The sequence below is a fragment of the Miscanthus floridulus genome, chromosome 3 (assembly GCF_019320115.1).
Source record: "Miscanthus floridulus cultivar M001 chromosome 3, ASM1932011v1, whole genome shotgun sequence".
In the NCBI taxonomy this organism is placed as follows: Eukaryota; Viridiplantae; Streptophyta; class Magnoliopsida; order Poales; family Poaceae; genus Miscanthus; species Miscanthus floridulus.
In genome coordinates, this window is record NC_089582.1 from 107,825,418 (window position 1) to 107,837,585 (window position 12,168).

At 47.5% G+C, this 12,168-nt stretch overlaps 1 protein-coding gene and 1 long non-coding RNA gene across 5 annotated transcripts; one reads left to right on the forward strand and one right to left on the reverse strand.

Moving 5' to 3' along the window:
• Positions 1 to 1,024: 1,024 nt before the first annotated feature.
• On the reverse strand, positions 1,025 to 2,477 carry LOC136546395 (putative clathrin assembly protein At4g40080). The gene has a single exon (XM_066538380.1). The coding sequence runs from the start codon at positions 2,219 to 2,221 to the stop codon at positions 1,175 to 1,177; it is 1,047 nt and encodes a 348-aa protein (XP_066394477.1). The 5' UTR covers positions 2,222 to 2,477; the 3' UTR covers positions 1,025 to 1,174.
• Positions 2,478 to 3,290: 813 nt separating this feature from the next.
• On the forward strand, positions 3,291 to 7,908 carry LOC136546396 (uncharacterized). Of its 4 annotated transcripts, XR_010781348.1 has the most exons (7): positions 3,309 to 4,392; positions 4,774 to 5,105; positions 5,176 to 5,257; positions 5,365 to 5,410; positions 5,682 to 5,751; positions 5,957 to 6,078; positions 7,505 to 7,908. It is a non-coding gene; the product is annotated as an uncharacterized lncRNA (long non-coding RNA). The 4 variants fall into 4 exon arrangements; XR_010781349.1 differs by having other exon boundaries at positions 3,291 to 5,105; positions 5,365 to 5,596; XR_010781346.1 differs by having other exon boundaries at positions 3,325 to 5,105.
• Positions 7,909 to 12,168: the final 4,260 nt, after the last annotated feature.

The following is a 12,168-nucleotide window of genomic DNA, read 5'->3' on the forward strand; positions in this document are numbered from 1 at the left end:
GGTCTCGACTCTCGTCACGTGCAGGTTGCACTCAGCCGTGTGGGCTCATGCTTTCACTGACCATATATATATATTTTTCTTCTCTGAAGCTTGAGCTTGGTCGATCGCTGTTTGCTTAAGGATTCAGTCTCCCCTTTTAGAGTCAGGGTCAATGGTTGCCTGTACGCAACTGGGGCTCAACGAGAAAATCGATCGATCAGAAGCCGGTGAACCGTCAGCAAAAAATATAAGTATTTAGGAAACGAGTTGCGTGGTGGTTAGTGGTAGGAGCAGAATACAGATCATGAAGGGTATACCACCCTGTGCATCTACAAGTGCATACATAACTCTATCTAAAGGACATAAGACCTGCACATGTTTAAACTTTAAACTAGAAAAGAGTTGTATCGATATCTGGAGAGCAACAGCGATGCGACGATGGAGGGCACTGCGCACCGAAGCATGTGGTTTTATAGGAAGGCTGCAAGATAAACGAAGTCCAAGCCAATAATGCGCCTAGGTGAGCACACATGCCTGTCAGAATCAGAAGATTAAAAGCGCACAAGCTCCCTGTAACCTACTAGTAATCTGCTGATGTCGACACTCGGCACTCAACTATACCAAAGCTGCACAGCAAAGTCAAAATTACATGGATATGCAGATACCACTAGATTACAACTAATGAACTAATTATAATCATATCTTTGGTATGGCAGGTCGACATCAGGAATTCAGAATGTTACTTATTGCAACTTTGCAACGCGAGTCCACTGGAAGATACAAGACACCGGGAGTAGCAGTTACATTTGCATCTTTTGTACATCCATCCATCCATCACGCCACCAAAGCATCATTTTCTACTGCGTAAGCTGATCGATTAACCGCAAAAGCAGCAAAGTACTACACGCCTGAGCCTAATTTAATGCATGGTTCCGTCTTTGCAGATCTTTCACCATCACAAATCACAAAGTGAGCAACAAGCTGATTTTTAAACGAGCAATCATCTCACAGCAAGCACTTCCATTCACGTTTCGCCCAATACTTACACCATTTCATTTTGCATCAAACAAATAACAAGCGTACAACAACAAAATTACAAAAACTGGACTACACAATTACGAGAATTTGAAACACGTGTTGAGTGAACCATGAGAAAAAACTCAAAAAAACCATACACTACACATTGTCCTACCGTCTACGGTCTACGCAACGCAGAAACTGTGCCAGCCCACCTTGTGGACCCGAACCGGCGGAAGGCGCCGTCGCCAGCGGCGGCGCGGATCGGCAGGTGGACGCGCGCGGACGCGCTGCCCCCTGCGTCCCTCCGCACTAGGCGCCTCTCCTCCACCGTCCTCCGCAGCACCACATCCTCCGCGCGCTCGCGGAGGCTCCGGGCGGCGCACACGACGCCCTCGTCCAGCCCCGCCCACTTCCTCCACTCCGGGGCCGGCGCCGACGCGGCACCCTCCTCCACCCGCCGCAGCACGCACACTAGCTCCACGGCGTCGGCCAGGGAGAGCGTGTCGAGGCGCTCTCCCATCTCCTGGACGCGCGCGGCGATGTTCCGCTCCGCCGCGACGCGGTCGTCGTCGGCGAGCCGGACGGCCTCCCAGATGAGTGCGTTCGGCTGTGGGCCCGCCGAGGACGGAGGCGGCGGGGCTTGGCGGACGGCGTCCGCGACGGACACGAACGCGGCGAGCTCGGCGATGAGGTGCGGGTTGGGGAGCGCGGTGAGGTACTCGGCGTCGTCGGCGGAGGCGGAGGCGTCCGGGAGCAGGAGGAGGAGCTCGAGGAGCCGCGCGAAGAAACGGACCCACGACGCGGCAGTGAAGGAGGAGCGGCCGAGCGGGAACGAGGACAGCGCCAGCGGGTTGCGCCCGGAGGCCGGGTGCCGGACGAGGGCGGCGAGGAGCTGGTCGCGGAGGATGAACGCGCCCCGCGCGAGGAGGACCCTGAGCGCGACGAGGCACTTGAGGGCCACGGCGGCGTCGCCATGCCCCGAAGCCGCGGCGTGCAGGCGGTCGACGAGCGCCGCAGCGAGCGACGCGGCGGAGAGGCGCGAGCCCCGGCCGAAGGCAAGGAGCGCGTCCATGTGGTGCGCCGACGGCGGGGCCGTGGAAGGGTGGTGCGCCGTCGCGCGCGACACCGCGTGGTGCGCGTCGGCTGCAGAGCCCGGGGATGCGGGACCCGGGGACGGGGAGAGGAAGGTGGATGCGAGCCGCCGGAGCTTGAGGCCACCCATGGCGGACGGGACGCCGATCGAGGAGACGGGGAGGATGTGAACTGCCAAGAGGTTGGGAATTTGAAGGCTACATGCCTTGCCTGGCTTTCTTTCTCGTGCGGGGCCGCGTGAGCCGAGTAAGTGAGGGATGATCTCGGACGTCGGATTGGTTTGACGGGATCAAATTGGTCCTTCAGATCGTACTAGTGGAGTACTTTTTTTTAAAAAAAATGATATTATAGGATACGGGTCACTTAAACTTTTTTAGTTTTAATTAGATTTATACGAAATACGTTCAAGATTTATATCTCTAAATAAATTTAAAAAAATATTCAATGATCTACGTAACGGTACTAATTATGTATTATAAATATTAATATTTTTTTATATATAATTAGTTAAAGTTTAAAAAAGTTAACTACTGCAAGAATGACTTCTGTCTTAGGGAGCAGAAAAGATTCTATCGCATGGCTCCTTTATCCGAGACACGAAGAATAGTCAAACTGTCCTCGTCCACCGCATCCTAGGGAAGATTAGTTGTCCTTTCCTGCAGGAGTACGAGAGGTCAACAGCAGAAACGTTGCTGTTTTGCTGTATATATACTCATGCATTCATACTCCACATCGACGACTCACTTTGTCCCAAAGAATAGAGCATCTCAGGAATACCCAATATTTTCTTTCCAAAAATATAAAGTTTTATAATTTCTAAAAAAATATTAAAAGAAATAAACAAGACGATCGCTAAGAGTTTCTAATAATCCACTACTAAAATATAGAAGATAATTTTATATTAGAAAATTCTATACTATTTCTAAATTATCCTAACCACTTTTATATATTATTTCTCTCTTGTACATTTATATTATGAATCATTTCCTACCCTTTATTCTTTCTAGCCCCTTCCACCTTTAGATTGGCCGACAAATACGCGTGGGGAGAGAAGGTACGCGTGACTCGAAAGCGCTTAACTTTACGTGGAGCATGATGACTTTTCCTAAGTTCTAAAAGACTAGGAGGATGGATTAGAAGTTGTTGGAGATGGTTTTTTTCTCGTCTTGCTAAAAACCTTAGAGAACTCTTGGAGACGCTCTAAGAACTCAAACAATTTTAATTTTAATCAAATATATAATAAAAGGACTACTAACAATTATAATATGTTAGATATGTTATTGGGAGCTTAGGGCTTCCAATAATTAGGGAAAGCCCCAGCCCGAAACGAACATACCTGGTTCTACCGAACCAGCATCCACCAACCTCCTGAGCTGCCAAACCAACCAGCAACCACAAGCCCCGTCCAGCCGACCAGCCCTCCTCCCCCCACCCATTCATTTTGAATTCGCCCTGGCGGCTCTAGGCACCTCGCGTGGCCGCGCTGCAGGCTTCCAGGCGGTCGAGCGAGCGGCAGCTCCGGCATCCCGACGGCCCCTCCGCTTCCTCCCGCGCGGTTCGTTGGCAGCGGCCCGAGCGGCCACGGTAGGGCCTCGCGCGAGGGCTAGGCCGATCGCGGCTGCGGCTCCGGCTGGCAGTGTCCGCGCCTGTCCGCACGTGGGGCAACGGGGCTCGCTCGATGGTGGTGCAGCCGTCGGCGGTGCTGGATGCCGCACGACAGAGGGCCACTGGGTTCCAGCCCCAAGCGACCGGAGAAGACGGAGAAAAAGGCCTGCAGGAGGCGCTGCGACCGGATCCGGCGATTGCAGCTCGCCGGCTGCTTGTGTCCTGCGTTGACAGGCTCCCTTCGATCGGATCAACACCCCGCGGCCCCACCTGCGCCCAGCCCCCGTTCCCCATCCCCCATTTGCGTGCTCTCGCGCGGCTCTAGTCGGAGCATATGCCGCGCGCCCTGCTCTGCTCGGGGCGAGCCCCCGTGGGCCGCCGAGGCTGCGGGCAGGCCCGTCCCATGCGCGACGCCCGGGGCCCATGGCACTAGGGGCCCATAAGTATACGTATATGTAGTACATGTTATTTGGCTCCATAGGATCACGTCCAGTTCAGTCTGCGGCTCTGCGCAGCAACCCTTTCCTATTCGCGACTCCGCGTCAAAGCATGCGTGCTGTTGCGCCGCGGCGGCTGTTCCGGCGTTCCCAAATCCTGAAATCTCGATTTCCGTAATCTGGAATCCCGTGATCCCAGCTGGCGCTCACTAACCCAGCTGCGCTGCAGTCCCTTCATCCCTGTCCCCGACTCTCTGCGGTAAGTGATTATGGTTTCAGTTCATCAGTATTTATTGTTTGTTCGATCTGAAAACTTCAGTTTCGTTTTTACCTTGCAATCCAATACATACAGGCATCAAGCGATAGTGCAGCAAATTGTTGATCTATTAGTTTAATTATTTAATTCATCAAGGAACTTATGGACATGCCACATGCAGCAGGCTGCCCATAATTTGTTTTAAATTTTAAGTCATTTCATGGATTTCACCGTTCTTTAAGCTTCTTTGATGTATTGTCGTTTTTTAACAAACTATATTTTGCGAGTTAACTCTTATTACCAGTAGTACTATATAGTTCAATCTCGTGATATTAAAATATTAGATTACCGGGACTTCATTGTCTTGGTTTGTCCACGGGCTAGAAATTGTTGGGACGGCCCTGGCTGCGGGCCCCGTGCAGGCCGACACAATGCGTCGCCACCGCCGTTGGCTGGCCGAGCAAGGCCCCTCCCCTCCGCGACCGCCGTTGGTTGGCTCGACTGGAAGCGCACGCGCTCGGCCGCGCGTGGGCCTGCTCGGGGAGGTGCAAGGCGATGTGGGGCGGGCGGTGGCCGTGACCATGACCGTGAGCTCCCGGCACGCGCACTCGCCGGTCTTCACTAGCGCGTTGCCCAGCCGGGGATGGCGGGGGCACCTACATGTCATCACCTCCGCACCGTTGCCTCTTCGACCAAGTAGCTGCACCTACGATTTGGTGAGTAATTGCTGCCTTGATGACATGCCCTGCTGGTGTTTGATGGATTGACTTGCTGCTCATCTGATAGATGTTTTCAGGGTGGCTGCTTGCTTTGATTCAATTGCTCAGATGTCTGGTCTGCTCCTCGTGCATTTGAATCCCGGCAGAAGGTACAGAGATCCATGTTTGTGATTCGTGCATAATTCACCTTCATTGTTTTTGTTTGTTGATTATGTGTTTGTGCTACTGTTTTTATGCTCTGCTTGGTTGCAATTAGAGCTCAACCTCTCTCCCTGATGCGGTGGTGTCTCCAACACTAGACTGTACGTGTTGCTCTCCCCAAGTGCAGGCTCAAAATTTCTATGCATACATACAAAATTTTTGTTTCATAGCATGCATACAAAAGTTTCTCTGCATACATAAGCTGCCTCAAGTGCAGGCTCTTTGCAGCACGGTGAGCCGTAGGCTGGCCCTGATCCAGTAGAGGCACGGGGTGTGGACCTGCGGAAGTACAAATTGCATGCTTGTGTTCTTGAATTTTTCTTGTTTTCCATGGAAGCTAGTTCATGCTCATGTTGCTCTGCCACCATACAGTGTTGGATTGCAGGGATCCAGTTCGCGGCACCAAGGATGGATGAGTGTGGCCAGCACGACAGAGGAATAGGTCGATTTTTATGCACGTGAATTATGTTTTTTGCTGCATAAAAATGTTTTATGCCTTCTAAAGCGGATGTTTTATGCTTATCCTTCATATAATGTGAATAAAATTGAAATCTTAATTTTTGAATGCAAAGAAATTGAAATCTTAATTATTTTGGATGCAAAGAAATTATTTGTAAGGTTTCTGTGCCTACTAATAAAACATACAGTTCGTTCAAAAATCCTCCATGGCCGGTGGTCCACGGCAGCGGCGCATGGTGCGAATCAGCCGTGGCGGCTGGTGGCGTGGACAACGGCAGTGGCGTGGCGTGGTCAAGGATGTCTTCCACAGGTCTGCTTCCGATTTTTTATGCTTCTTTGAGCCACAATTTCTACGCCATGGATTTTTATGTTTTAATTCGATTTAGTTCTAGCCTTGCCGAAAGATGGAGTTGTGGCAAACGCAGAGCTAGCAATGCAAGCAAGCATGGTTGCATATGCCTTTGTGTGCCTGTCAACATGTTTACTGTTGAGAGATGATTTTTATGTGATTGCTTCACACTTTTGGTGCCCTCTGAAGCGGATGTTTTATGCTTATCCTTACAATAATGTGAATGAAATTGAAATCTTTAATTTTTGAATGCATTAATGTAGTTAATATTTGTTTCATTACTGTTTTTTATGCTTCTCCTTTATATGATGTGCAATGAAATTGAAGTCTTAATTTTTGGTCATGGGGGTATGTATTGTATACATTGTTGGAACAAATTTCTATACATTATTGGAGCACATTTCTATATATTGTTGGGGCAGTTATCATTGCACTTCTACACAATTATACATTGTTGAGCACACTTCTATGCATTGTTAGAACACTTTGACATACACTGTTGGAACAGTTATCTGTACACTTCTACACAATTCCATACATTGTTGGTACACAATTTTATACATTGTTCTATGCATTGTTTGGGTTGGGGCCGTCACGATTCCGGTTCAGCGCCTCTCCTCTGGTGATGACTGCCGCAACTAGTTCTAGAAATTTATTTTTTGCTTTCCTTGATTACTATTGTTGCATGCCTAATTTTCTGCGCGTAGTGAAACTGTGTTTTTAGACCTGATAAAAAACTTGTATGTATGTTTCTATGCACCCACTTAGTGATTTAGGGGGCTCTTGGGCTCCTCTCGACGGTGGATTTGGAGATGCTAGTAGCTTGTACGTCGATTAATTTGCATAAAAAATTGTGGTCCAATCCTGATCTTTTGCGAGCTCTAGCAGTCCAGTTTGCTTGTTGATTAATATGCATAAAAAAACGTTCCTAGTTTTTAGCATTCTAATTTGGGTAGCCATAGTGTGCGGCAAGACATTGCCGACATTGGCTGAAACTAGTTGTCTTGTCCCAAGCTTTGGATTTTGATTTACACAATTATATACATTGTTGGAGCCTTCTATGCATTATTCCTCTATTAATTATACGTCCCCAAAATAAGAATAATGGTTTGTGTTGAGGTTGTCATGGTTTTAGTTAAAATAATCCCTCACAGGGGAGGGTTTTTATTAGGTTCTACGCATTGTTTCTCTATTAATTATATATTCGCTCAAGTGGGAGGCAAGATTTGGGTTGGGATCATAATAGATTTTTGTGCCTGCAAAAACATGTTTACATGTCTTTCTTGCTGCTGTAAGGTTTCTGCATATACTAAAACATGTTCCTATGCCTTTCTTTGCCACTGTAAGGTTTTTGCGCCTGCTAAAACATGTTTTTATTGTGATGTAGGATGGTTGGAAAGATGTTGTGCGGCCTCCGCCTGCTCCGTCGTCGGCCCCAATACTGCTCTGCTGTGATGGCATTGGATCCCCGCTCCACCGACCGGTGGCTTGCGGCCACCTCCTTCCCAATCGGCGGCGTGCGGCGAACCCGTCCACGATCGGCGGCACGTGGCCACCCCCTCCACGACCGACGGCCCGACCTCCCAACGGTGGATTTGCGCGCGGCTTCCACATCACCCCCTCTCCCTCCCACCTAGCGGTGCATCCTCCCCTCCCCTACCTCCCAATGGTGTCTGCTTGCTTTGATTTTATTTGTTGATTTTGTGTTCTTATGCTTGTGTGTATAAGTTTCTATCCATGGCTAAACTGTAACTTGGTATGTATACATTATTGGAGCAGTTTTTTATGCACTTGTACACAATTATATACATTGTTGTTATACAGTTATATACATTATTAGAACACTAATATCTATGTGGTAAGAAAATTAATTTTTATTCATCTAACTACTAACTTTTTTTTGCAATTAGGCGCCAAAAACATTTTTGCGCATGTTAACCATTGATTTATGAATCTGATCGTTCGTCACTTGCTATTTTTCAAATTTCAAATTTTGGTGAAGACGAGCTTGTCTCCATGTTTTACGCTTGCGGTCTCTATGTTGTATGAATTATTCCCATGTTAATTATACACTCCCATAGTCGGAAGCTTGACAGTGGTGGAGGTAATCACATTTGTATCAGGTGGAATGTCTATCTCGCAGAGAGGTTTTACGCGGTAACAAAATTAATTTTTATTCATCCAACCACTAAATTTTATGCAACGTCGGTGACAAAAACTCTTCTGCGCATATTGACCATTGATTTTATGCATCCAATCGGCCCTCACGTGCCATGATTCAAATTTTAAATTTTAGACAAGATGAGATCGTTCCCATGTTTTACGCTTGCGGCCACCATGTTCTATGTATTGTTCCCATATTAATTGTACACCCCCATCGGGGAAGCGTGATATTGGTTGAGACAATTACACTTGAATGTCCATCTCGCGGAGAGGTTTTTAGGAGGTAACTAAATTAATTTTTATTCATTCAATCACTAATTTCTATGCAACATTCGCGCAAAAAACTTTCCTGTGCATCTTGACCATTGATTCTATGCATCCAATCGTCCATCACATGCCATGATTCAAATTTCAAATTTTAGAGAACATGAGATCGTCTCCATGTTTTATGCTGCGATCTTCATGTTTTATGCATTGTTCCCATGTTAATTATACACCCCCATAGTGGGAAGCATGATATTGGTGGAGGCAATCGCGGTTGTGTTAGGTGGAATGTCTATCTCGCGAAGAGGTTTTTACACAGTAACAAAATTAATTTTTATTTATCCAACTACTAATTTCTATGCAACGTCGGCGCAAAAAACTTTTTTACGCATCTTGATCGTTGTTTCTATGCATCCAATTGGCCATCACGTGCCATGATTCAAATTTCAAATTTATGAATTTTAATTTTTTTTCAAAAATATATTCACAATGGATCTTGGATCATGCAAAATAGTATCAGGTTTTCAATGGTGAAAACCGTTTCTGAATCGAATGCTTCGTTAAGAAATTATAATGAAAAAAGAGAAGAGATTGGATTTGGTTACATGCATGCAGGCATGCGTCACGTGTGTCAGTTTTTGTCAAGTGGCACCTCCAGTTGGCGGAGAGGTTTCTATGCGGCAATGAATTAATTTAAATTGATGCAACCAATAGATTTTATGCATCGTTGCGATAAAAACCTTTCTACATAGCTTGACCTGGGATTTTATGTATCCAATCAGTTGGGTCCCCACAGGGTCCCCCCACCTGCACGCGCGTTAGCTCCATGGGGGGCTAGCTGGGGTGACTGGCTGGGGCTCTCCATTAGCTATTTTCCTAGGCTCCCAATCGTAGGACCTTATAATATATAATAAATATTATTAAATTAATCATAAAATATAAAATATACTTATTTAATGATGTAAGTATTGATACCATTTTCTATAAACCTAATTAAATTTATAATTGTTTGTTTTTTATAATTGTTTGTTTTTTCCAGAAGCGAGATTCATAATGAGGGAGTGCATTCATGGAATGTTATTGTCTCAATAATAAAAAGGAAAAAAATACAAATCATAAAACACCCGTTTGTATTCATGGAATGTTACTATTTTGCCACTATCTTCATAGTTGTTTCTTCGTGTGTACAAGGGCCGACGATAATCATTTAGGTCTCCTCTAGAATGGAAGAATGAAACGCTAATACTTTGGTGCGGGCGTCCGTCCGGTCGTCTCTGTCCGTTCCGTCCGTCCCGAGCCAGCACAGCGATAGGGCCCAATATGCCCATCTACACTCTCTCTCCTCTATCTACTCCATCTACACTGCGACAGCAATAAAAATCCCCAACTCCTCGCTCGCTCATTGCAGCTCACCACGCTGTCCGCCCGCCCCAAGCCGCCTCGCGGTGGCGCCACCATGCCCCATCGAGCCGCACTAGTCTGCTGCCACGCCGTGCTCCATCCCCGCTATGCTCGCTCTGCCTCATCGCGCCGGCCTGGTCCCCGCCCCTACACGCCGTGTCCTGTCCCTCGCCGTGTCGAGGTGCTGCTAACGCCGTCGTTCCCTAACAGGAGGTCATGCCCATTGTCGACGCCGGCGTCACCGTGATGCTCGACCTTAGCTCGCGACATCAGAGATCCGAAGTGGCCAGACCTGGAGTGGGCTTCTCTAGATGCACCTCACGCTCCCCTCCTTCCTCGGATGTTGCAAGCGCATGTTGCAAATGTTTGTTTCAGATGTTTCAGAGGTATGTTGCAAGTGTTTCGTATGGATGTTGCAAAAGTAGATCGACATGTTGCATATGTTGCAATGGGTGTATACGCATGTTGCAATGGGTGTATACGCATGTTGCGAACATCTGTTTCCAATCACTACTAGAAATATCTACTTTTATGATGAAAATCTTAATGACGATTCCGAAACCCTCATAGAAGATCATTTTTATGACGAATTTTTCTGTTTCGTCATAGATCAGTGGTGAAGATCCTTCAACCCTCCCTATCTATGATGAAATCAGGCATCGTCACAAAAAAAATATCATAGAAGAACATAGGGTTTCGTCACAGATCACTCGCGCGACTCATCTATGATGATCTCCTTTAATACTGTAACGAACAGAGCTTCGTTATTGAACCAATTACACATCTGTGACGAACAATATTTGATCTGAAATGAACCGTGCTTCGTCATAGATCTCCACATGATACTTTCTCCATCCGATATGTACCTATGGGACCTGTAGTTACTCATCCATGACGCTTGCAATTCGTCATAAAAGTCTCCGCTCGATCCTTTCTCCATGCGATGTGTACCTGTGAGGCCCTTCTCTATCCGACGTGTACCTGTCAGACCTATAGTTACTCATCCGTGACGCTTGCAATTCGTCATAAAAGTCTCCGATCGGTCCTTTCTCCATCCGACGTGTACCTGCGGGACCCTTCAGTATCCGACCTGTGGGACCCGACGGCTTACGTGTCACGTGTACCTATGAAACCGTTCTCCATCTCCAACCGACCTATGGGACCCGACGACCCATCTCCATCCAACCTGCGGGACCCGACGGCTTATGTGTCACTTGACGCTTGCAATTCGTCTTAAAAGTCTCCGCTCGGTCCTTCTGCATCTGACCTGTGGGTCCCGACGGCTTACATGTCACGTGTACCTATGGGATCTTTCTCCATCTCCATCTGACCTGTGGGACCCGATGGTTTGCGTGTCAATTGTACCATGTGTGCCGTAATTTCTTAAAAAAGGTCTGATACATAGGAGTCGAACACAGGATCTGGACCAAGGATTAGAGCGTCTTTACCATTGCGCTAGACACCTAGCTGTGCTGACATCTCTTTGGAGTTGCTATAGTATCATCATGGTTGTGTGGATGCCCTATAGGTTGACCTAAATTAGATATATCCCCTGCAAGTGGAAACAAATCTGTGCCCGCGAAACTTCAATTGGCATGCAATCTGCTGTGGTGGCTCAGGTGTCCTTTTGGTGGCGTGGTGGGGCTCTCTCGGTGGAGCGTGGCGGCATTAGCGTAAATAAGTGGTCAAACTATAATTTAGGAGACCTTACCATCAGGGGCGGAGGACTCAATATGGCATGGTATGGCGTCCGCCATACCTTAAATTTTCAGCGAATACATGGCATGAATTGCCACCCCTCTATCCACCGTAGCTGCCAAGTGCAAACCTGCCGTGCTCGCTCATCTATACCATGAAGAAGATGCAAGGCGAGCCGCTACTACGCTTCAAATATAATTGGGCCAGCGTTTAGCGCTTCAGCTCATCTGTCTGTAGTCTGTCCTAGGCGCCGTGATCCGTCACGCGAGGGTGAGCGCGGATGGAGGCAGTCAAGAGGAGGCGGCTGCAGACGGGCACAAAGATCGACGAATACATCTTACGCCCTCTGCAGCTCTGCTGGATTGCATGCCGGTATGGACGCACGGCCGTGCATGCAAACGGACTGACGACCAAGCGGAGCATGCAGTTTGCCTTTGTCTCTTTTTTTTTTCAATCAAACAAGGTAAAGATGCAGACGCTTGCCCCTAAAACCACACAAAATGTTTAGGACTACAAAAAAAGATT

Excerpts from the sequence above, each read along its gene's own strand:
- LOC136546395 (XM_066538380.1), bottom strand. The coding sequence starts at position 2,221 with ATGGGTGGCCTCAAGCTCCGGCGGCTCGCATCCACCTTCCTCTCCCCG.